Here is a 26,471-nt window from a genome sequence, read left to right on the forward strand (position 1 = left end):
CGCTAGATAACTCTGTTTACAGTTCAAATAGTACTATTGGATGGGGGCAGGGAATTATGCTGTGAGTTGTGCTTCCTGGGCAACAGCCTCATGAAGCCAGTCCCTGTATAAATGCCCACCTGAAAACCTCAAAGTTGGATTACTGTAATACGCTCTATGTGGGGCTACCCTTGAACTTGCTTTGGAAGCTGCAACAGTTAGGCTTCTGTTGGGAGTATAGCCTCCTGTGAGCACCAAACGCCAGTGCTGAAAGAGCTGCTGGGTTCATCCAGAGCACTGTCTGTGATTATTCCTTCGCTATCCCCTTTCTCTGGAATTACCAGAGCCGCCATGAGTTCCAGTTTTGGAAAAATGGTGGAGTATAAATAAAGACAATAATAATTACCATCTTTTGTCCACATACTTTTTACAGAGAATCCAGATGATACCTTTTAAAAATGTTTGCAGTCCAGCATTTTCCATCTTGTCCTCCTATATTTTCCAGACTTGATTTGTGGCAATTTTTAGTTGTTGCAGGAAAATGTAATTGCAGCACAGGCAAAGCGCTATTGGACTGTTGGGCCATGATGTTCAAAATTCCTGTTTGCAGGTCCTGCTCTTTGAATTGCTTCCTGTTGACCATTGCTGAGACGTGAGATGAATAACCCTTGAATTGCCTCTTGAATAGCCTCTCTTTTTGCCCCAGTGTCAGCTTCTCTTCAAAAGGGGGTGGGGGAGCATTAACTGCTGCATTCAAGAACAATGACTATGGAGAAGGGAAGGACATTTCATATTGATTCTTCCTCCATAATAGAACAGGTGTGCCTATGGCATCGTTTTCAGTCCCAATTCTGAAAGCATAGGCGGAAAGCAGGGAGGACTGTCACAAAGTAACTATACCTTCCACAGGACTCTGCAAAACAAGAATCTTCCCTCCCTGACAAAGGCAATGTTCTTCAATTTACGAACCATTCTGCTTTCTGACCCAAGTAGAGCCAGCCAACAGTGGAAAGAGGATGGTCTGTTTCACCTGTCCTACAGTATAATGCTCAGGTGAGTGTGACATTCCTAAGCCCTTTCCTGTCATGCAGGAAGGTGACAGTGAGGTCTGTTTGGGACCAGTATCAGAGGATGGCATCACTGGGTATCTACTGGGGCCCATACCATGGCAGAGGTCCCATTGCCAGCCCCCTGCTTTTACCCCTCCATGCTGTTGCTACATGTTCACCAACCCCCATTAAACACCAAAGCAGGAACAGGAGCAAGGAGAGGAAGGAGCCATCTGGGTGGCTAGGCAAACTGGGCCAGCCCAAAGGGTGAGGGTCAACTGTTGGAGACAGCCGTGAGGAAGAGGTGGGCCCACTGAGGGCATCGTGCCCAAAGGTCCCCCAAACATGAAGCTAGATTTGGATCTGCTAATTATATCATTAAGGAAAGGAGGCTTGGCCTTCGTTTGTATGATTAAGTGAAATCTTTGCAAGTTCTGGGAATGAAATTGGCACATTCCAGCCGGCAGGATGTGGAAAAGAATACACATTGAATGGCCAAGCAGAAGTTGGCATGTAAAGCACAACTTTTCATGAGAAACAAAATGAAATGAAAACATCATTTAGGTCCACTGGGGACTAGGCATTTACCTAACCATGATCACATTGCTGAACATCTTCAGTTTAGAATCCAGCCCATTGCGCAGACTCTAAAGCACAGAAGGGGAACCTGTGGCCCTCCAGGTTTGTCTTAAGTGACAAGTCCCAGCAATGGCCATGATGGCTAGGGTTGAGGGGAGCTAGAGTTCATTAACATCAGGAGGGCCACAGGTTCCCCATCCATGCTTTAAAGACTTTTAGCTCTCACTTTTAAAAAAAAGCTATTATGGATTGCAACCAAGGTGGCTTTGAACTTGTGGAAAGTGCTTCTGCTTGAACATTGAGGGGTCCTGATTTCCACTGAGCTCCCCCCCCCCATTTACTGCATCCCTCTACAATGTATCTCTCCCAACACTGAAGAGCCACTTTTCTGTGTGCATGCATAGGAGGCTGCAGTGAGTAGGAGACACCAGCAAAAAGGTGGTGTCATGCCTTCCGCCAGCAAAGCCTTCCTTGGACTGAAACCCAATGTCTAACTCATGAGAGTTAGTTATAACTAACTCATTTGCTTTGGAAGCTGCAACAGTTAGGCTTCTGTTGGGAGTATAGCCTCATAGAGTAAAATCTAAAAATGCACAGGTAGTCTCGCCTGGTCAGTATAGGGTTGGGAGGTCTGAGATATTACAAGTAGAAGGCTAGAAAGAAGAAAGCAGCAATAGTCCAAGTGAGAGATGACCAGAGCACAAACCGTTGGTTTTACTGAGAAAACTGAGAGGAAGATCCAGATTAATGTAGTACAGCAGGGAAGAGGAACCTGTGGCCTCCAAGCATTGTGCAACTCCCACCAGCCTCAGCCATCATGGCCAATGGTCAAGAAGAATGGGAGTTGAAGTCCAACAACATCTGGAACATTTGGGGCTTTTTAGTTTAGAGAAAAGGCAAGTAAGGCACAACATGATAGAAGTGTATAAAATTATGCATGGCATGGAGAGAGTGGATAGAGAGATGTTTTTCTCCCTCTCTTATAACACTAGAACTCATAGACATCCAGTGAATGTTGGAAGATTCAGGGCAGACAAAAGGAAGTACTTCTTCACACAGTGCATAGTTAAACTATGGAATTCACCCCCACAAGAAGCAGTGATGACCATCAACTTGGATGGCTTTAAAAGAAGATTAGACAGACTCATGAAGAATAAGGCTATCAATAGCTACTAGCCAAGATGGCTATGCTCTGCTTCCATAGTCAGAGGCAGTATGCTTCCAAATGCTAGTTTCTGGAAACCGTAGGAGGGAGAGTGCTCTTGGGCTCGGATCCTACCTGTGGGCCTCCCATGAGCATCTGCTTGGCCACTGAGAGAAAAGGATGCTGAACTAGATACGCCACTGGCCTGATCCAGTTGGCTGTTACGTTCTCATGGAGGGCTCCAGGTTTCTCATCACTACTGTACAGGCAGAAATGATGTGACTTGGTGGCAGAGTGAATGGGGAGAGAGGGAAAGGAGAGGGAGGAATTGAGTATGTAGTCCAAGGATTTTTGCCTGGTTGATGCAGAGTAGATAGTGATATTGTCAATAGAACAGGAGAGTGATCATGAAGAAAGGGGGAAGAAAGACAAGCAGGACAGTCTTGGATACACTGAGTGTGAGACAAGCAAGAAGAAATATCAGAAAAACAGTTATAGATTTAATATCGTTATGCGTATGAATTCTCAAAAGAAATCCATAACAATAATGCACAATACCTCTACTGCAGGAATCTACAAACAAATCTTGGACTGGCATGGAAACAGTGGGCACCTCTTTACAAGAATCCAGAGGTCTCCCATTTGTGATTCATATGAAGAAAAAATTAGATGCTATAACTAACCCATTTTTGAAAAATAACAATTTGGAAAAATGGGCACTCAAAATTAACCCCCCGATTTCACCTTTGACCCCTGTTCTCAATCATCCCATGTTTTATGAAAGGAATAAATTTCAGCAGTTCAAAGACTGGGAAAAGGCAGATCTTTACCGCATTAGAGACTTTTACATAGGTAGCCATCCCAAAACGCCTGACCAACTAAAATCTCAGCTCAAGGAAATGAAAACATCCTGGTTTCAACTTCACCAAACTCACCATTTCATCACAATGCCAATTATCATCCAGCAAGTTACAAGACCCCTAACCCCCTTTGAATCTTTCTTTGCTCAACCTTGGGGAAATGGCAAGGGGGGGTTATGAAAAATATATGGCATATTACTAGAGACAACAGTAGGTTCCTCTGTAAACCATAAAGCCCCTTGGGACAAAGACCTTAGTCAAAACATCAGTGAATCTGACTGGAATGGTATTTGGACTAGAACCCCTTTTAAATCTGTTTCTTCTAGGATCCGTGAAAATGCACTGAAGCTGATTTTCAGATGGTACCTCACTCCCCACACCCTACATAGAATCAATAACAAGCTCTCTCCCCCTTGTGTTGGAGGGGGTGTGGGGATTTTATCATATATGGTGGTCTTGTGTGCTGATTGTTCCTTTTTGGGAGGAAGTATTTAATGAAATCAACAAGATTACCAATCAATCCCTTCATTTAGACCCATCTCTGGCTCTGCTACTTATAGCTGATGAAACCGACAATAAAATCATACACAAAACTTTGACAAACTTTCTTCTTACAGCAGCACATATGATCCACATATGACCCACTTGACCCACATATGATTCAAAAATGGTATCAGGAAATATGGAAATTAGCACTTATGGAAAAACTAACACATAGCTCAAAAGCAATGAGACAAGGAACAGATGCAGACAAGTTCTATGAACAATGGTATAGCTTTATTGTTTTTGTTAGTCAAAGTGATGAGACTTGCAAGCCTCCAACTTCACATGGTCAGATTTGGCGGTCCACATTGGGATAATTATCTGGAAAACAATTCAGGACAATAACCATTTAATATATTCTTACCTTCCTAGAGCATTATAGGTACAATAGCTCCTTTTGTCAACTGCACTATTTTCTCTCATTGTTGTATAAGTTATTCTTGTTTTGTATTCTGTTCTACCCAAAACCAATAAAAACATTATTAAAAAAAAGAATATACGAGGAGCCCCTCTAGTCCAGCACTCTGTTTACAGTTACACAGTGGCCAACCAGATAGGAACATAGGAAGCAGCCATATACAGAGTCAGATCATTGGTCCAGCTAGTTCAGTACTGTCTACACTGACTGGCTGTGGATCTCAAGGGTTTTAGACAGGGGTCTTGCTCAGCCCTGGAGATGCTGGAGATTGAACCTGGGACCTTTTGTATGCAAAGCAGATGCTCTACCACTGAGCTACGGTCATTACCCAGATGCCTAAGAGAAGCACGCAGACACGACCTGAGTGCAACAAGACACTCCCCACCTGCGATTCTCACCAAATGGTATTCAGAGGCATGCTGCCTCCAACACTGGAGGAAGGACATAACCATCATGACTAGTAGGCACTGATAGCCATAACATTCATGGATTTGTCTAATCATCTTTTAAAGCTATCAGACTTGGTGGCTATCAAACATAGTAGAGGGTGGAAGGGTTTGGGTAAAGAAGTAGAGAGGTATCATCTGCATATAAGTAGTACTGAAAGCCATGATATTTAATGGGAAATGGAAATGGACTGCCTTCAAGTTGATCCCGACTTATGGCTACCCTATGAAGCGGTATTCAGAGGGAGTTTATCATTGCCTCCCTCTGAGGCTAGTCCTCCCCAGCTGGCTAGGGCCTGCTCAGCTTGCCACAGCTGCACAAGCCAGCCCCTTCCTTGTCCGCAACTGCCAGCTGGGGGACAACTGGGCTCCTTGGGACTATGCAGCTTGCCTACAGCTGCACAGGTGGCAGGGCACATGGCCCCTGAGCCGCTCACTGTGGGGATGATCTTTAGCTGGCCCTTGACACCAAGGAGACACGAGCTGGAATTTGAACTCACAGACTCTGGACTCCCAGCCAGGCTCTCCTCCCCACTATGCTATAACAGCTGTTATATTTATTAGATGGATTTAATACATCTGTTCAAAAGGACTGTGATGTGTTTATTGTTAAATGAAGTATTTTAAAGAGGATGTTTTATCGTTTTCCTCCCACTTGACAGAGCTGGATTCCTGACACTGTTTGGCAATGAAGGAAAGGATTATGATTATGGTCCGAATCAAACTAAAGACCTGGCTTACTCCCTGGAAATATACAATGAGTTTTATAAACTGGACCGTCTTTTGATGAAAGCTGCCCGCTCCACCTTGAGTGCAGGTCAGTGTGACTTCCAAAACTCTGGTACTTGATAAATTGGGTATGGAATATGGGCTACCAAAATAAAACACCCCAGAAAACCTGGAAATTCTTAGGGTAATTCATCTCTCAATCTTTGCAGGCAGAGCTAACTGTGGCTGTTTTTTTGTTTGAAGCCTTCTTGTACGTATGGATGTAACTGGAGACCAGTTTCTCAGGGAAAATCCTTAGCAGAGAGTTAACTGATGTGATCATCTTGAGAACGATTTCCAATGGAAGAAGGCTTGTATCATTACAGATTATTTTTTTCCCAAAGGGAAGATCTAGTACTGGAAGTGTGTGGAATAAATGCATCAAATAAATAATAATAAACACTACAATAACAGTGGGCATCTCCTGTGATCAAAAAGAACACAAGAAGAGCCTGATGGATCAGCTCAATGGCCCATCTAGTCCAGCATCTTCTTCTCATAGTGGCCAACTAGATGCCCGTGGGAAGCCCACAAGCAGGACCTGAGTTCAGGAGCACTCTCCTCTCCTGCAGTTTCCAACAACGGGTACAATAATGACTCAAGAACTCAAATGCATTCCTGGACATTACTTCTTTAACAGAAACTTTGGTACCAGAGATAAGAATAACATGGAAAGGATAGGGATAAGTTCCTACACCCTCTCATAGATGGTGGGGGCAGCTTCAACAGGGGCTTTAAAGGGTGCCTACCCAGCACCCACCAACACCCCCCTTCTCCTCTGAATCATATTGGATCCTTCCCTCCCCAACTAGGAGAAAGCAAGATATTTCTTTAATGCAAAGCAGACACAGGCTGATCAGTTTCACCTTAAAGCAAAGGCACAGGCTTGAAAGTTTATCCAAAGCAAAGCAAAACTGGTCAGTTTCACCTTTTAAATAAGCCTTCCTTAAAAGGAGCTTCCTTCCTGGAAGATTTGTTAACTGAGATATTACTATATTTGGAAGCATACTGTCTCTGATTATGGAAGATATAAATGCTTTAAGAAGTGTGTGTATACTGTTGCACTGTTGTTGTTTTTAAACCAGTGTATCTGTTGGGACTTCTCCCAAAGAATCCCAGGAATTGTAGTTTGGCAGCAGTGCTGTTAGTTATTCCTAGCCTCTTTCAAAGAAACACAGTTTCCAGGATTCCCTGGGGTGAGGAGGTAAGTAATCTTTGCCCATTGACTTTAAAGTTGCGTCATAAAGGTATAATTGCTCTCGTAGACAAGTTCTTTTTTGTCTCTGATCAAACAGGCTTTGCAGGCTTTTGTAGTGCTTTTGAAAACCTGCCAAACCTGTTTGAGAAGAAGCCAGAGCAGGACTGAAAGAAATGAACATGTCCCCAAAGGCAATCCTATGCATGTCTACTAAAAGTAAGTCCCTTTGAGTTCAATAGGGCTAGGTAAGTGAGTATAGAAATGTAACCTTAGTTTGGATCCAAGCCATAATATTTAATGGTGTCTAGGAAGAACCAGCTGCCGGACATGTTTAGAAACAGCATGTTTAGGATTGCACTCTATCCAGCCCTTAAGATACCTCAACTTAAGATCTTAAATTATTTTATGTGTCCCTTTGGGCTTCTACCTATAACAGGCCTGGGAACCTTTCACCAATTAGTTTCCCATTATGTCCACATGAACTAAAATAGACATGTATTTACTTTTCACATTACTGTACGATCATATATGCACACACAGGGTGCATGGAATTTTCTACCCTGATGTGGAGGAAAGCCCTTTTGTGGGAGGAGGTCCTCAGGCTGGTTTAACACATAGATTGCCCCCTGAGGTGTTCTGTGGATAATCTTTCAGTTTTTTTCTGAAAGGGTAGATGGTCTTGGGAATGAAACATGAAATTGACATGTATTGAATCAGTCTAAGGCTACATTATTAGATGATGTCTGGCAGCAGACTTTATTAAGGCATATGGTCCCAAAACAGGTAAGGGAAGATTTAAGGAATCTGTGTGATTTGAGCAAAATATGCCCACCCATAGCCACCAGGGCTGGTCCACAGAATTTACTGTCTGAGGAAACGGATAGGAAAGCTACCATCAGGCCATCTAGTTCAGCATTGTCTACACTGACTGCCAGTGGCTGTCAAGGGTTTCAGGCAAGAGGGTGCCCTCCCATTCTAGCTACAGAACCCAACTGGACAGGCAGTTGAATCTTGCGTCTTCAGTAATGATGGGACATGAGACTGAGTCTGGGGGTGGGGAGAGAAAGCTTATGGGTCTCCTACGCCTCCCCCCCCCAAGAACCAGCTGTCTGAGATGGCTGCCTAATATCCGGGTCAGCCCTGCCCTGTCCCTTCCGCACACATTTATTTATGTAAATGTATTTTTACATTTTAAAATTAAATTACACAGATTTGCATACACATCTCTGATGAATCCTGGCTTTTCACAGAAATTTAGTATTGGAAGGGACTTTGGACATCATCTACCAGCCCTCTGTTCAGTGCAGGAATTTTGCAACTACAGGATCCCTGGCAGATGGGCATCCAGGCTATGTATGCACCATACGTTTAATGCACATTGCTTTCCCCAAAGAATCCCGGGAACTATAGTTCACCCCTCACAGAACTATAGTTTCCAGCACCCATAGCAAATGACAGTTCCCAGAATTCTTTGGAGAAAGTCATATGTTTTAAATGTATGGTGTGTACACAGCCCCAACCTCTGCTTATATACCCCCAGTGAAGGGTAGTCTGGAGGCTGTCTGTTCTATGTGAAAAGCTCTTGCTGTAAGGAACTTTCTTCTAATGTTTAGCCAAAATCTGTCTCCTTGTGATTCCCACCCATTAGTTCTAGTTCTGCCCTTTGGAAGAATAGAACACAAGTCTCCTCCATCTTCTAGATCTGGTGGCCCATCCTGTTTACTTCTGTTCCTAAGCCAGCAGAGCTTCCGTCATGCCCTTCTTCCACAGCTGGCAGAGCCATCTCCATCCCAAGAGCATCCCAAGTTGGCCCCTGTTCTTTGAGTGTCATTCCCATGTCTTCAGAGTTCTTCTGGCTTCTGCTGCGTCTTCTCAGCTAGTCAGATGCAAAAAAAGCACATCACTGGTGCGTAAATGTGTTTTCACTCACAATCTTAGAGATGTAGCCTCGATTGACAGCAGCTACACCTTGCAACGTTAGCACTAGGGGTGAGGGAGAAATTCAGTTCAACTTGCATTTAAAGCCAAATCTATCAAATTCACACTTTCCAAAACAGTATGAGAGCCAAAGACATTCTTCAGAATTTGCAGTTATCCAAATTTTGTGATGTAGTTCTCCAACCAACCAATGTTTGCAAATATGTGTATCTTAGGGGAAAATGTGCGTAAAAATGAATATATTGGAGAAAATAACATACAAATGTGCATTATATTAGGAAGCAATCCTTTCATAAATATGTACATTAGTCAAAAATGCATACAAAAATGAGTTTATTAGGAGACATTTACACTAAAATGTGGAATAACTTTCATGAGGATTTTTTTTAGAAAAATGCAAATTGCAGCAGAAATGTGGAGAACTAAATTTAAAATACACAAAAATGAGATGCTGAAACAACTGAAATTGACAGATCCATTCTCAGCTAACAACAATTTCTTGGGAAGAGGAAGTTATGACCAGTAGATGGCATTATTGTGTAATCTTTCAGTTTAAAAAAACCCCAGCTAGACCAGGTTGTCTATCAGAATGATAGTTGCAGGAACAGAACAACGTTATGAGGACTAATCAAAGTTCACAAAGTAAGCATTTGAGTTACAAAAAAATTCTTGCTCATGCTAAATGCTTGAAATCAGAGAGTGTGTTTCTGGGAGAGGCTAAGGTCTGCCTGCACTTTGGTTCAGTCTTAAGATGTTAAGGTAATTAAGGTAAACTGTTCCTTGTGCAATTTTTTTTTAAAAATGCAATAAAGTAAAAATATAGCTGTGACAGGGAAACAAATGGAAATTTGTCCCTTCGGAAATGCAGAGGTAAGCCATTATATGACCACCGTCAGCAATGTGTTCAGCCCTCTTAGGCAGAAAAGAGAAGCACAGAAAAATGTAATAGTTCTGGTGGGGAGAGCACTGTTGCACTAATGTTCTGCTTTTGGGGGTCCCATAGGCATCTAGTTGGCCACTGTGAGAACAGGATGCTAGACCAGAGGGGCTTCGACCTGGTCTGGCAGGGCTCTTCTCATGTTCCATGCACCATTAAACCTAGAAATGAAGAGTGGTATTCAGCACTAGTCCTACTCAGCGCAGGCCCACTGAAGTTAATAGACTTGACTAACTTAAGTACATTAATTCCATTGGATCTATTCTGAGTAGGACTTATTTGACTACAGCCCTAATTTTACAACATCCTCCTACATAACTGACACTTCTGGCTTCCAAGGGACAAACTAGATGTGTCTATTCTGCTGCACCAGTTTGAAGCTCAGATTGGACCTCTTTCTGCAAAATGGACCACTGCGGACCCAGTTCCTCCCCACCCTGTCCCCATTATGCTCAGTTTCAGTGCCTTCCACTAGCTACTGCTGATGGAAACGCCTTGACCGTCCCTGCTTTTGGTTGGCACAGCAGGGGTCTCCATGGCAGTGGAGCTCCCCCCACTGGTGCAGCCCAGCAGAGGGACATCTCCATCTAATGCTATCCCTCCCCAGCAGTGCTGTACAGATAAAAACATCTCTTAATTACAGCATTTACAGGCTCACATTCTAGCAGACATGGTGCAAAAGGAAAGGGGGAGAGAAAAAGAATGCAAGTGTTGGAATAGCTCTAGCCAGTCGATGGAGTCAGGCTAGTTTTTACCATGCTCTTATGCAGTTCCTGGGGAATGAAGGGTTTAGCCTTCCAGTGGTTCCAGGTCCTCTGGTCAATGACAGCAGCCAGAGCGTGCTTCCCTTTATTTCTACAGTGCCAGGGCATGGTGTACTGCAAAGAGGTTTGGCATCTGACCTGGGTTCAAGTTCTTGCTCAGCCATGAATTTCCATGGATGGAACTGGACAAATTGCTATCTTTCAGTATAATGCATTATTATTATTATTGTTGTTGCTGTTGTTGTTGTTGTTGTTGTTATCTTGCCCTTCCTCTCAGTAGGAGCCTAGGGCAGCAAACAAGGAACAGAACACTAAAAACATCTTAAAGCATCTCAAAAAATAACATCTTAAAAACATCTTAAAAAGCAGTTCATTTTTGTCCCACCCTTCGGTCTTAAAATTACAATTAGTGCATGTAATACAATACTGCTGCACACCACCCCAGTCTCCGTGCGGTGCAAGACTTCCAGGGGTCCCTGCACTTACCCAGGGTTTGATTTCCTTGGAAAGAAGGTCAGCAGAGACTGTGGTGTCTTTATAAGATATGGTTTATTTACACATATGCACAACCTGAGCTTAAGATGGAGGGGTTCACAGCATTAACAGATCATCACATCTTGCTGCCCATCACTCATAGTTCTTGGGGTCCCTTCAGACACTAAGGGCAAGCAAGCATCCCTGTCTCTTTTCAGCTTCCAGCATTTCCTCAGACTGACTCTTACACAGACACACAAACTACTACCTTGTGTGTGTGTGTGTGGGTCTCTCCTGAAAGAGTTCTTATGGCCCACATTGCTCTCCTGCTTGATTCTTGAATTTGTTAATAAAGGCACTTGACAGACCCGGCTGAATCCATTAACTTATGAATGGAACTAGTCTGACCAGCAGAGCAAGTTTCTTCCTTTGCAGCCTCTGACTTGGGATTTGCAAAGGAGATTCATAGACATTATCCACAGAAACTTCCAAATCCCGTAACAATACCATTTAAAATAATAAAATCTGAGCACATATTTACCTCACGGGGTCATTGTCAGGATAAAATGGGATAGCCCCGTATATGCTGCTCTGACCTCCTGGAGGGTATATTAGGGTGATCACAATAATGCAGCATCCATATCTCTGACCTTTCTATATGCAGTGGAAAAGAAGGAATTTGACAGTATCAAGAATGATCTCTGGAAATTACTATCCATGGAAAGGCTGGATGGCAGAGCAAACCGAAGTCTATGGCTAGACAGCTACAAACAGCACTTGGTGGACCTGGGAGTGGATGTTGATACGCAAACAAGAGCAATGCTGTTGCAGCTCTGGAGTACTCAGGTAGGAAATGCCATCTCACTTTCTCAATGGATACATTTTCATTCAGGAATAAAGTGGTAAACTTGACTCTCATCTTCTATAGTCTGGATTAACACTGAACTGCTTCCTAGAAATGAAAGGCCGAAGTTAGGGGCATGTACATTTTTTTAAATCTAAGGACCTACTATAAATGCAAATATAGTAAATAAATATAATTGCTACACCTGTAGTCATTTTATAAAGATCTGCATGCATGTGTCTGCTAAATAGCTATTAGTGTTTCGACAATGCTAGTCATCTGTTGGAGCGGGATAGGAGGGCCTGGATCCACCCAATACAGCTGCTAAACTATGGATTGGCACTGTCAAATGTCCTCCAAGCAACACCATACATGTGGTCTTAGACTAGTCCAGTAATGTTCACAGCATCCTTTTATGCATAGAGGATCCAACTGAAAAGAAGATCCCTGTCCAGATTATCTGCTCCTGCATGCACCTTGTCCTGACAGGATCAGAATGACTTAAATCAACAGTCCCAAACACTAACTATTCAGTGAATATTGCTTGAACCCTTTCATAGTTGATGGCCTCAAGTACTATAAGGCACATCAGTTTGTTAATTTTCTTATATTTATATCCCACCTTTTCCCCATCGTGTACATGTAGTTCCTAATCATGTGCATAACTTTTTGGAGCATTTGCATTTCTACTATATGGTTTAGTATTCATAATAGTTTCTTCTTTGATGTTGGCTTCATTATTTAACACTGGTAGGTGGGGTATCTGGTGCCCTTCAGATGTTGATAGACCCCCATCATCCCTGACCCTGGGCCATGCTGGCTAGGACTGATGGGAGTTGGTGTCCAACAATATGTGGAGAGCCACTGGTTTCCTGTTCCTCAGAACACTTCAAATTTCCTACTTTTCAGGAACACTTTCCACATTACCATGTTCCTTTTAGAACTCTTGAACATTGTAAAAGATCCTGGAAGATGCTCTAGGACACACATTTGGTTCATGGAAATTGTTGGCCACAGCCCTGCAAGTGAGAGGCTATTATTGTTCAAAGTTATGAGTTTATGTGTTACATGCAAGTTGTCCCAGGTTCAGTTCTTAGCCTCTCCAGTTAAAAAATAATGTTGAATGGCTAGACTAAGTGTGATCCATTCTTGAGGTTTTAGAGAGGCACTGTCACTCAGAACAGACAATACTATATTATATACACTTATATACCCAGTCGATCACTATGCTGTGCAGGTGAGGGCCTCCTGCAGATACCATCTTATCAGGAGGTCTGTTCTGCACAACATAGAAAATGGACCTTTAGTGTGGTGACACCTACCCTATGGAATTCCCTCCCCTTAAATATTAGACAGGCACCATCTCTGTTATCTTTTCAGCTCCTGTTGAAGACCTTCCTCTTTCAACAAGCCTTTTAAGTTGAGACCTTATCCCAGTCTGCGTCTGTGTTGGAATTGCTTTTTAAGATGTTTTTAAATCTTTTTTTTAAACAACATGTTTTTAACCTTTTTTTAAAGATGTCCTGAAAGCTTTTAAAAAAATGTTTTTAAAGATGTTTTGTTTTAATGTATTTTAAAGTCTGTTTTTATGATGTTTTAAAGTGTTTTTAGTGCTTTTGTTTACCGCCCTGGGCTCCTGCTGGGAGGAAGGGTGGGATATAAATCAAATAATAAATAAATAAATAATACTAGACTAGATGAAGTAATGCTACAACGTAGGATAAGGCAGCTGTAGATGTTCATAATGGAGAGCATGCTCTAGACATACCCAATGCTCTCTTCCACATGTATATTGAGGAGAGTGACTGTAGAGCACCTTGTGTGCATGCAGAAGACAAGTTCAATCCCTGACCCCTCCAGTTCAGGGAGCTTTTTACCCAGACCTCGACATCAGAACCTGCAAAGCCCCTGTCAGTCACAGGTGACAATACTGGACTATCTGGACAAATTGTCTAATTGTAAGGCATCTCCCTATGTTGAAATAATCCCAAAGTCCCTTGTTAGGAAGCTCTGAGCTTGGGGTGGGCTAACTTCAGGCATGCAAAATCTGCTTCATATCTGAGCAAGAGCACATGCTTTCCATGCCAAAGGTCTCAGGTTTGATTCCTGGCCATCTCCAGTCAGGGCTGTGAAGGTCCCCTGTCTGAAATCCTGGGGAGCTGCTGCCAATCAGTGCAGACAATACTGGACCAATAGCCTGACTTGTTGTAAGGCAGGTTACTATATTCCTAGGGGAATATCGGTAGTGGTTGAAGAACATATTATTAAGGTGTCCTAATCAGTTTCCAAAAGAACCCCTGGGATCCCCTGGACCCAATTAGAAAACCACTTCATACGGTTGGTTTTTATGTTTCTTCCATACAACTACAAAAACATATTTATTTATTTCTGAAATTTATATACCACTTAATCATTCACATTTCTAAGTGGTGTACATGAAAACAAGTCATACATAAAATGAACAATAAAATCATCATAAAACCAAAGACTATCTTAAAATGCCTGCTGGGTCAAGAAACTCTTAGTCATGCACCTGAAGTTCAACACAGACGGTGTCTAATCTCAGTTGACAGGGAGTTCCACATGCTTCACTAAAGCGTATTTCTCATGCATTAGTGAATCTGCCCCAAATGACATTGCACTCTTTATTGCAAAGCAGCTCCCCTGGTAGATGAAAGGAGTTTTCTGGAATGTAATCTCCGAGGAGGCAGAAGAGACTCTATCTGCCCCCTGCCCCAAAAAAGCATGAATAAACCCATTTGCTTGTAGCATGAATAATTAAAAGTCTTGTGCATTTGCGCTCCCCCTCCCCATTGAAATGCCTGCACTTTAATTAAAAGAGCAGTTGCCCTTCTTGAAAACTTGAGCAAAATAAACTTGCATCCTCCTTTCCAAAAATAGCATGAATTATTTATGTTCTGCACTCCTCGCTATTAGTTTTAATGTACTGTAGATGCACTTGCTGTCAACAGTGGGGCTATATTGCATTTCGCTTAATCATCACAATTTTAAGAAGAAAAGTACAGGGAAAGTACACATTGCTTGATCCATCAGATATTTCTTTTACTCTTGATTTGCCATGGAGTGTATTCCCCAGTTTCTAAAACAGATGTGTTCAAAGTGAGGTGGGAAAGTTTCCTAAGCAGAGGCAACCCATTCCCATAATTTGGAAACACTGGAGCCTTCTTCAGAAGTTTACCTGCAACGTGATGAGAATCACGCATGAGCCGTCAGCTCCATCCCTTATGTCACATTCTTGTCTCTCAGCTTTGTAGCCTTCCGTGTGTTGGGAATGAAACTTCTTCAGGGAGAAACTTTCTCTGCTTCTCTCCCAACAAACTTTGGAACCCTGGAAGATCAAGGTTCTAAACTCCACGGAAAGCCTACATGAATACAGCAGGCTCCCTGCTGCAGAAATTCAGCCCTGAACATGTGGAGTGACAAGCTGTGCAACAGAGGGGGCAGGGCCAACTGGCTGATCCCCACTCTCCCCCTTGCGTGATTCTAATTGCATGGAGGGGATGCAAACTTCATAAGAGGGTTTGAGCTCTCCAGAACCAACTCTCCATGTTGCACTGATGGGCACGCTCACTCCAGCTCAACACATACAGGGAGCTTCCAGATGGGGGCTTAACACTGTAAATGGGTAATTGGTAACAGGCTGTTTTTTAACATTTATCAGATTTCCCCCAGAAACTAAATCCATATTAAATTGGGGGGGGTATTGATTAGCATTTTTGTGACAATGATGACATGTGCATGCTGCAAAAGACTTGCATGTATGAGGTGCACTGTTGCTGCAATAAACACCCATCCGGAAGTATCCTCAAACTGGATGCAGAAAGCAGCATCAAAGAGGCATCCCTGTCTCTCGTAGTGCTTCTCCATATGCCTACTCACTGCTCCTACTGACGCCATATGTTAAGAATGCAAATAAAACCCTTCCCCTTCTCCAGTGATACTCCCTCTGCCAAGCATTCATTGTGCAAATGTTTATTTGTCCCTTTACCTTTGCTGTCAGTGGCATCATCACATAGCAAAATCTGATTTGCTCTGCAATGTCATGTCATTACTAGAGGGTTACATGCAACCCCCTTCACACATTCGCCCAACTTGCATCTCCCCTGCTGGCAATGTACTTGCCAGCCACACATCCCATCAGCCACATGCTCATTTGCAATGAGAATGGGCCTTCAACACCCCCCCTCTCTCTCACACACACACACACACTACAGCAAACACAACGGAAAGAAAAAAGAAACAGCATCAGCTCACATTAACAATGAAAATGATCAGTCCTAATTTAAACATATGTTCTAATCGATAACAAGACTGATAATTATAAGATATATGTTCAAGTATAGAAAAGGCAGTAAGATCCTCAAAACCACTGAGAAATGAATGAATGGTGAGGTTTATCTTTCAAGCTTTTGTCTGTTTGCAAGCAGAAGGGCACATATGCGCATACCTTTATAAATGCATAGAAGTTCTCCACTCAAGGGGAGTCATATGCTAATCACGATCCCTCCTGCTGGAGGACCTCGGTGTGCTTCACATGGGCACCAAATGCATAGCCAGTGGCAGCTGTAATCTGCAGAGAGGTCAGCAGCAGGGGGTTGAGGTGTGACCTTGCAGCCCCCTAATGCATTCTTTCAGCGGGCAAGGGGATGTGAGTGAACACCCCAGTTCTGTTCATTGCATGACCCCCAGTTTGGTGGGATTGCTCATATGGCTCATCCACACAAGTGGTTAATTGCCCAGTCAAAAAGCTTCAAGGAAAAACTTCAGCTCCACCCAAATTGCTAAGTTCGTTCTCAAAATCAATAACGTTCAGTGCAAACAGCATCCAGCCGCACACACAAATTGCCATTTGGAGATCACTTTAAGTTGCTTCCCATAAGGTCTTCTCCAGGGATGGGACATCTTAGGCCCATGTGCCAAATATGGCGCTCCAGGCTTCTCTATATGGCCCTCGGGAGCCTTCCAAGGTGGCATTCCCTCCTCAGTCACCCTCTCTTCCCAAGAGGAAGTGTATCCCCTCCATGCATACCTCACCAGCCAAGCTTTGTACTCTCCTTTGAGTGGTTTTGCCTGGCTGGCAGGTGTCTGTGTTTCTTGCTTGCCTGGATGGAGGAGAGAAAGGGGTGTGTAGAAGCTAGTCTACTGTACAAAGGTAACATTTACATTTGTTGCTCCAACAACTTTGCCTCTAGCCCTATCCACCACAGGCATGTGGCCCTCAGAAGGCTGCCCAGAAAGGAATGTGGCCTTTGGGCTGAAAATGTTTCCCCATCCCCAGGCCACTCCATTCAGGAAGGTATATACATTCAGTGTCTCATTGTGCAAATCCAGCAGCTTTCTCTGCCAGGTGTGGGGAACTTTTGGCCCTCTAGATATTGCTGAACTACAGCTCCCATCTTTCCTGGCCATTGGCTGGGGTTGATGGGAGTTATAGTTCAGCAATATCTGGATGGCCAAAGGTTTCCTACTCTTGCTCTCTGCTACAGCAAACTTTAGGAACTTAGGCAGCTGCTTTATACCAAGTCAGACCTTTGTGCCATCTTAAGTACAGTGTTGCCTGCACTGATTGGTGGTGGGTCTCCAGGCAGGAGTCCTTCCCAGCCCTACTCGGAGATGCCAGGGCTGAACTTGGGAGCTGTTGCATTCCAGCTTTCTGGCACTTTCTCTCCACTGACAGCAGCAGGCTTCATGAACATTAAAAGGCACTTTTAAAAAAGTCTGAGCAAAGCATAAGACTAGAACCAAAGCTACGAGGTTTAGGAAAAATAAAATAATTGTGTGGATCTCTTGCGTCTTTCTTTTCTTCCTTCCTTTTTCCCTTTTTCGCTTTGTCGAGCCTTTAGAGTGCAGTATAACCATTCTTTTTAAGCAGTTTCTTACAGTTAAGATTCCTAGGAGCCTTTAGTTTTTCTGACAAGAAGTGAGGTGCAGAATGCCAGGAACTGAGCAGAGAGAAAGAACCAACAGTGGATGGTGTGATGGGGCTGTGCCACTCACCTGACCTGACCTCCTCGGGCTGAGTTGCTGCTGCATGCCGGGATAGAGAGGGGAAGGGGCAAGGCAAGGAAGAGGTCCGCAGAATGCAAACATGCTGCCAGGAGCTCTGGATTCGCTCCACCATCACTTTTGCACCGCACCAACCTCAACGACACCTCCCCCTCTCCCTCCCAGCATGCAGCAGCAGAGCAAAGTCAGGTGAGCAGCGCAGCCCAGGCACACTGCCCACTACTGGATCGAACATGTTTTGCATGCAGAAGATCTCAGGTCTAATCCTTTGCATCTCCAAGTAAGGCTGGGAATGACCCCTACATGAGACCCTGAAGAGACAATGCAAGACTCTTGCTTGCAGTAAAATTCTCAGAAATTGCACCTGTCTGAGGCTGTGGCAGTTAGGGATGGAAAGATCTGCCAGTTTTAGTTCTCTGATTCTCATTTTTCCCATCTTAAATTCAGTTCTCCGCATTCCTGCAACAATTTGCAATTAAAAAAAACAAAAAACAAATTCTCATGAAAATTCTTCAGCATTTTACCATGGATTTCTCCCAATCACGTTTTGTATGCAGTTTTGACTCATGCACATATTTTTGCGAGCAATTTCCCCTAATATAATGCATTTTATATGTTTTTTTACTAATACACTATTTTTATGCACAATTTCCCTTAATATATGCATTTTTTTTTGTAAACATTGGTTGGAGAACTGCATTGCAAAATTCAGAGAAGTGCAAATGTCAAAGGGCTCATATTGTTTCAGAAACAGTAGATTTGAAAGATTCACCTTTAAATGTAAACTGAATCAAATTTCTCCTCCTTCCCTAGTAGTAGTACCGCGTTCAAATGTTACATCATTTCCCATCAATTCCCAGCCTATTTTGTATTAAGAGCAAGAAATTGCCAGCATCTGTCCCCTTTGCTTCATTGCCCAACTCCAGGCTACATTCATATGCCCCTTTGAGACTTCTGCTGTTGGTCATCCAGAGCTAGCCCAGACTCTCCCCTCCCCAAAAACACTCTGTTTGGGTGGTTACCACTGAATACCGCTGGTGGAGATGCTGCTGAAGGCAGCTTCCATACACCGGCTGTTTGGGTGTGCAGATGATAACACCCCTCATTGACAGGTTTTCCCCATTGATGGCAGAGCTTCCCCACTGGCAGAATCTGGCAGAGCTGGGCAGGGCTGAATGGAGGAACACCTCCAATCCATTCAAACTCCCTCCAAAACAACAGATCTGGGGTTTAGATTACTCTGTAATTTATGTCCATTGATTCCAGTGGTCTGCTCTAAGAATGACTTAGGTACAACCCTTTATTTTCTGCCGCAGGCTTTGGATTAAGTTCTATGTCTAAATTCACAGTGCTCGACCAGTTCTTTCACTTACTGACTTCCTGATGAAAGAATTGTCAGATGCTTCAAGTTTCTGAAGCAGCCAATTGGTTCTGGAAATACTTCCGTTAACAATGCAGAAGTGCTTGAAAGGTATATATCAGCCTTTCAAGGCAATCCTTCAGGCACCGTTCTCTTGTTAATTTACAGAACTGCCAGAACAGACCTTTCATGTTATGGATGAAATTGGTGTCCTTTCCTAATGAAAATGATTTCTACAGTGAGTTATGCTTTATTTCCATGTACTGATTCCAGAGTTGTTGTTGTTGACGGTGCTGCTGTTGTTTTGTTTTTAGAGTAATGCAGGGCCTGCAGTTTTTTGGCTTCTCCTGTTTCTTTTAAAATACCCTTCAGCCATGGCAGCAGTTCGAGCTGAAATGGAAGGAATCTGTGGAACCAGAAGACAAAAAATTGGACAAATGCATGGAATCAACCAAGAGATTTTAGACTGTACACCCATTTTTGGTTAGTAATCTCTCTTTCAGAGCCAGCCTCAGGCAATTTGATACCTTCCATGAAACAGTTAATTATTTTATTTTATTTATTATTACATTATATCCTACCTTTTATCTTCATCCCTATTTTATCCTCAAAACAACCCTGCAAGGTAGGTTAGGCTGAGAGACTGACTGGCCTAAGGGCACCCAGTGAGCTTCATGGCTGAGTGGGGATTTGCACTCTGGTCTCCCAGGTCCTACTCAATATCCTAACCACTGCACCACACTATCTCATGCCACCACCCATGGCTCCTGGAGCCCCTCTTCATCCATCTCAGCTGCCTCTTTGGCCGTACTTTTTCTTTCACATGTGGGCCTAGGATCACTAGATCCTCTGTCAGTCCTCTATTTCTCTGGTGACAGAGGTACTGTTTCCAGATATCACCACTATCATGGGTATAGCTGCCTCCACGTGCAGCTGCTTTGGCACCATTTTAAAATTCTTCTTGCTGGTTGAATGATCCAGCCAGTCAGGGAGCACACAGCCAGCATGGTGCATGCCCCGTCAGGGCTGGCAACATGATGATGTCATAAATCCAATCAGAGTGGCAGCTATGCCTCCTGCTGTCATTTTGAATGGGCAACAGTCTTTGTCATGTTTTGCAGACCCTTCCAAACTATCACAGAATCTCTTCACCCTCATTCTTAGGGAATGCAAGAATCTCCAAATTTCCTTGTTGGCTATTGGAAAAATACCCAAATTATTTATTAAATATTAATTATTTATTAAATTATTAATTTATACAATATTTCTTATTGATAAAGAACATTAAAATCCCTATTTTAGCAATCTCTCCCTTTCCAAATGTGGAAAAATAGTGGTGTAACATGATGGTATTGCCAACATTGGGATTACCCTGTCCATGTGGTTACTGGTCTAGAGTATTTGCATTTGATGTTGGGTCAACATGACAGATTGGGGATTCTGTTGGTGTACCGCCCACCCAGCTGCTCAACGGACTCCCTAACTTAGCTGACAGAGGTGGTCTCGGATGTGCTGCTGAGATCCCCTAGACTGCTGGTACTGGGGGATGTCAACATCCATGCCGAGGCCACCTTATCTGGGACGGCTCAGGACTTCATGGTTTCCATGGCAACCATGGGGCTGTCACAACATGTTGTTGGCCCAACACACATAGCAGGACACACTCTGGATTTAATTTTCGCCACTGGACAGGGAGATGGTGATCTGCAAATAGGGGGCTTTACATCAGTCCCTTTGTCATGGACAGATCACCACTTGTTGAGGTTTAGACTTACAGCGACCTCTTCCCTCTGCAAGGGTCGGGGACCCAGTAAGATGGTCCGCCCCCTGAGACTAATGATTCCTGAGGATTTTCAAAGGGCTCTGGGGAGTTTTCCGGCTGATAGGGCTGTCGCTCCTGTCGAAGCCCTGGTGGAACTGTGGAATGCAGAAATGACCCGGGCAGTTGACACGATCGCCCCTGTGTGCCCTCTCCGGTGTAGAGCTCATGCAGCTCCATGGTATACCCCGGAGCTGAGACCGATGAAACAGCATAGAAGACAGCTTGAGTGCAGATGGAGGCGAACTCCTGACGGATGCAATCATGCACTGGTAAGTGCCTATACTAAGCTGTACTTAGGGGCAGTGAGGGCAGCAAAAAAGCAACATTTTGCTGCCACTATTAAATCATCTATCTGCCGTCCAGCGGAGCTCTTTAAAATTGTCCGAGGGCTTACATTCTGGCCCTACGGACATGGTGCAGTTATCTCAGGCGCGCTGTAACGAATTTGCTAGGCACTTCCAAGATAAAATCTCGTGCATCCGCCAGGACTTGGACTCCAATGTTATAGCAGTTGAATCGATTGAGGTGTCCAGCGCACAATCTCGTCCTGATTTTTTGGATGAGTTTCAGTTGGTACAGCTTGAGGACGTTGACAAGGTGCTTGGACTGGTGCGTGCGACCACTTCTAGGTTGGATCCTTGTCCTTCTTGGCTAATAAAAGCTAGCAGGAACGGAACAGCCGGCTGGGCCAGGGCGGTGATTAACGCTTCTTTGCGGGAGGGAGTGGTCCCTGGCCTCTTGAAAGAGGCAACAGTAAGACCACTCCTGAAGAAACCGTCCCTGGACCCGGAAATTTTTAACAACTATAGGCCGGTAGCTAATGTCCCATTCCTGGGCAAGGTCCTGGAACGAGTGGTTGCCAACCAGCTCCAGACACTCTTGGATGAAACCGATTATCTGGATCCATTTCAGTCGGGCTTTAGACCCGGTTTTGGCACGGAGACAGCCTTGGTCGCCCTGTACGATGACCTGTGTCGGGAGACAGACAGGGGGAGTGTGACCCTGCTGATTCTCCTTGATCTCTCAGCGGCTTTTGATACCATCAACCATGGTATCCTTCTGGGACGACTCACTGATTTGGGAGTGGGCTGTACTGCATGGCAGTGGTTCCGCTCCTTCTTGGCGGGCCGTCTCCAGAGGGTAGTGCTTGGGGAACATTGCTCGACACCCTGGGACCTCCAATATGGGGTTCCGCAGGGGTCAGTTCTGTCCCCTATGCTTTTTAATATCTACATGAAGCCACTGGGTGCGGTCATCAGGAGTTTTGAAGTGCGTTGCCATCAGTATGCTGATGACACGCAACTCTATTTCTCCTTTTCATCTTTTTCAGGTGAGGCTGTCGACGTGCTGAATCGATGTCTGGCTGCGACAATGGACTGGATGAGAGCTAACAAACTGAGGCTTAATCCAGACAAGACTGAGATGCTGCTGGTGGGTGGTTCTCCTGACCAGATGGTGGATGTTCGACCTATTCTGGATGGGGTTGCACTCCCCCTGAATGCTCAGATTCGTAGCTTGGGAGTTCTTTTAGATCCATCCCTGTCGCTGGAGGCTCAGATAGCCTCGGTGGCACGGGGTGCTTTTTACCAACTTCGGCTGGTGGCCCAGCTACGTCCCTATCTGGACAGAGAGAACCTCGCTTCAGTAGTTCATGTGCTGGTAACCTCGAAATTAGATTACTGCAATGCGCTCTACGTGGGGCTGCCTTTGAAGACGGTTCGGAAACTGCAGCTTGTGCAGAATGCAGCGGCCAGATTGTTAACGGGGACCAGACGGTCCGACCATATAACACTGATTCTGGACCGCTTGCATTGGCTGCCTATATGTTTCCGGGCCCGGTTCAAAGTGCTGGTTTTAACCTACAAAGCCTTACACGGCACATGACCACAATACCTGTTGGAACGCCTCCCCCGATATGAAACTGCCCGTACACTATGCTCAACATTGAAGACCCTCCTCCGAGTGCCTACTCATAGGGAAGCTCGGAGGGCGGCAACACAAAAAAGGGCTTTTTCAGTGGTGGCCCCCGAATTGTGGAACACCCTCCCAGAGGAGATCCGCCTGGCGCCAACATTACTATCTTTTCGGCGCCAGGTTAAAACTTTCCTCTTCGCCCAGGCATTTTAATTATTTTAATTATGTTGCATTTATTGGGAGTGTTTTAATTCTTAATATTTTGTACTTTTAAATTGTGTTTTTATATTGTATATGCTTATGTATTTTTAATGTTGTTCTTGTTCTTGTGAACCGCCCAGAGAGCTTCGGCTATGGGGCGGTCTATAAGTTTAATGAAATAAATAAATAAATAAATAAAATTAGAACAGAGAAATTCAAAAGACAACAGGGTGCCCCTAGACCACTATGTCCTTTCACTGGATATCTCCTTAGGCATAACTATTATTTTAAGTCACTACCTCTAGTTCCAAACAATATAACTCCTACAGTAGCAGCATAGTGTCTTTGTCACCGAACATGACTTCTTAAAGAAAACGCTCATTAACTGTTCAAAACTGCTATTTAAACTGGGTTGATTTGTCCCAGCAGTGACACATTTTCACACCATTCCTCCTGCTAAAGGTCAACATATGCCATGTAAAGACCTTTTATGGCTGCTAGCAGAAATGGGCAATAAACCTGTTAAAACCAAGAACTCTCATAAAGGCTAAGACTCTAAGTGCTAAGCACAACTGCTTGTAAGTAATTGTCATGCGGCAAAAGTGTTCCTGGACTGTGCACATACAGAAAAGTAGTTTATTGGGGAGAAGATTCCCAGCTTATCTTTCTCCCTGCCATCGACTTCTATGCAAAGGATTTTTTAAAAAATGGGTCATTCATTCATTCATTCCCCAGCTAGAGATTGTAGTGGTACAGTCCAGGAACATTTTGATCTTGTGATGACCTGGTTTTCTAAAGAGCCTCTTAAGTTCTAGTTCCACAGAAATGACTTTAAGAATTATGACATAAGAGCCATTTCCCAAGCTGTACAATGATTAACTTTGTTAGAATACCATATATTGGCTGGGCCCTGCACACTTGAGAAACTGCTTCGCCTTTGGCGTCAGCTGAGAACAGCCTCAAAAATGGGACATAACTGATACATCAAAACACTTCCATGTAGGAAACAGCATGCAGCTCCTACCCAAGGTGTTCACTGATTGGTGTATGCATACATTTCCCATATCTTCCTGCTATACTACAAACATTTCCAGAGCAGACTTCTAACCTGCTGTTTTCTAGAGGGTTCTGGGCCCGTTATGGAACATGGAAGGCTATGTTCTGCCCGTTTCTCATGATTGTAGACTTTCAGCACACTGAGGGATTGGCAGGCCATCCAATCTGAATGCTGCAATCTGCCCTAGAGTTTTGACAGAGGTGAAGTATGGATGAAACCTCCTCATGTGTCATGGAAAAGGAAGCAGCCACACTTCTTAATAGTGACCTAAGAGGCATGGAAGAGATCAGGACCACAGCCAAGGAATGTTGTTAGAGATGGCTTTGTTCTTGGAGGCCCAAGTGGCATTGATGACATGAAGCACAGCTTAAGATGGTACACCAGCTATGATCCTTCCTGAACATGTCATGGTTATTTGTGACATCTGATCTGTATTACAGGAATGGATTGTACGTGTGGATACTTTTGGGAACTGTGGAAGCTTCAGTTGGTGCAAATACCGCAGCTAGATTACTGCAGACACCAGAGCTTGGAAAAGTTACTTTTTTGAACTACAACTCCCATCATCCCAATCCAGTGTCCATGATGGCTGGGGCTGATGGGAGTTGTAGTTAAAAAAAAGTAACTTTTCCAAGCTCTGCCAGACACCCAGGCTATATTCCATCAGCCTTTAAACTGTTGCACTGGCTTCCATTCTACTTCCAAACACTATTACTGCTCACCTGGCCTTTAAATCTCTATGGCTTTAGGATCAGTGTACTTCAAGGACCGCTTGCTTCCGCCTGAACCTGCCCAGATGTTGGGATCTTACTGAGAGGCCTGGACAGTCATCATCCTCACTTCCAAGAGTATGTAGAGCAGGGGCAGGGAGGGGATACTGTCCACTCCTTTTCCACTGCAACCCCCCTCCCAAGCTCAACTCCCCCTCCGCACTGAAGCAGCAGATGTGTTTGAGGGCACACTTGCTTCTAAAACTCGGTGAGAGGGAAAGCTGTCGGTTGAGACGAGGGGGGAAAGTAGTGGGGAAGTGGTAGATTGCTCCCCGCATGTCTTCCTCTCAAAGGAGCTTTTTCTGTAATAGATGGAGCCCATTGGATTTGTTATTTTTTTGCATTAAATATGTAGTTTGGCCCAATCTCACGTGTGAAAATGCTTTAAGAGCTTCTTCATGTGCTATACACACCCACTAAATAAAAGCATGTGGGATTTGCTGTCCTTTCCCCTTACTTCTGCTGTACTACATAAATAAGAGATGGTGCTCCATGAATCCCTTGAGTGTTAGCACAAAAGCAGGGGGGAGAGGAGCACAGATCACTGTGGAGGGTGTGGGGCCTAGGGTAGATTACACTGTGTGCCCCCCATGGCCTTCCTCTCCCCCCTGCTGAGTTGAGGCTTGTGGCTCCGATGTTAGTGGGGCAGTGATTCTGCTCTGGGTTTTACTCTGAACTTTCAAGGAGCTGAAAGCACCTTGGACAGCTCCTTGAAAGTTCAAACTAAATCCCAGAGCAGATTCACTGCCCCACTGACATTGGAGCCACCAGACTCCACTGCCCCTGCCTCTGCTGTCCCTCCTCTTCTTCCAGGCTTACTTTTTGTAGTTGTTGTTTATGCAGTTGCTTTAGAGGTGGTAGCCTCTCTCTCCTCCCTACCACAACTTTTCTTTGCCACTGCTTTAGCAGCAGGAGTGCCAGCAAGGACCCCCCACCTCCTCCCTCGCTGCCTTGCTCTAGGAAGGAAGGAGGTGGTGGGGAGTCTTGCTGAATGGGCAGGAGGCAGCAGGGCTGCTGGTTGTGGCTGCCGCTACCAGGCACAGATTCTGCCTCCCCCCCAAAGCATGGGGCCCTGTTTGTCCCCAGCCCCAAAAAGCTAGGAATGGCCCTGCTAGTCTCTCATATTTTCTCTCGTATGTAATGAAGGAGGCAAGAGCTGGTTCACATTTAACATGACACTTGTATTTGACTTGCCACAGGTTTCTCACTATCACACATCAGTTTTCCCATAGCAAACACTCAAATGAGCGTGATTTCTTAAGCACGTGTCTACAAATACATCCTCCAAGCAAGATTCTGAGGCTCATGTATTTAGTACTTTGTGTGTGTATGTACTATTTGCCAAGGTGGCTACATTTTTTATCCCACTCTTCCTCCAA

General features: G+C 44.2%; 1 protein-coding gene across 4 annotated transcripts in view; it reads left to right on the forward strand.

The window, feature by feature from the left end:
* PTGIS (prostaglandin I2 synthase) overlaps nt 1–26,471 on the forward strand; it is an 83,983-nt gene that overhangs the window by 39,691 nt on the left and 17,821 nt on the right. Inside the window, exons 4-8 of one of the 4 annotated variants that reach the window (XM_061631339.1) lie at nt 889–1,032; nt 5,681–5,835; nt 11,762–11,943; nt 19,643–19,811; nt 22,481–24,345. In XM_061631339.1, coding sequence (XP_061487323.1) covers nt 889–1,032; nt 5,681–5,835; nt 11,762–11,943; nt 19,643–19,811; nt 22,481–23,034 — 1,204 coding nt within the window. In that variant the 3' untranslated portion in view covers nt 23,035–24,345. Of the gene's footprint in view, nt 1–888; nt 1,033–5,680; nt 5,836–11,761; nt 11,944–19,642; nt 19,812–22,480; nt 24,347–26,471 lie in introns of those variants that run through there. The other 3 variants (XM_061631342.1, XM_061631340.1, XM_061631341.1) reach the window with 3 other exon arrangements.

Source organism: Rhineura floridana, chromosome 6 (genome assembly GCF_030035675.1).
Source record: "Rhineura floridana isolate rRhiFlo1 chromosome 6, rRhiFlo1.hap2, whole genome shotgun sequence".
Classification (NCBI taxonomy): domain Eukaryota; kingdom Metazoa; phylum Chordata; class Lepidosauria; order Squamata; family Rhineuridae; genus Rhineura; species Rhineura floridana.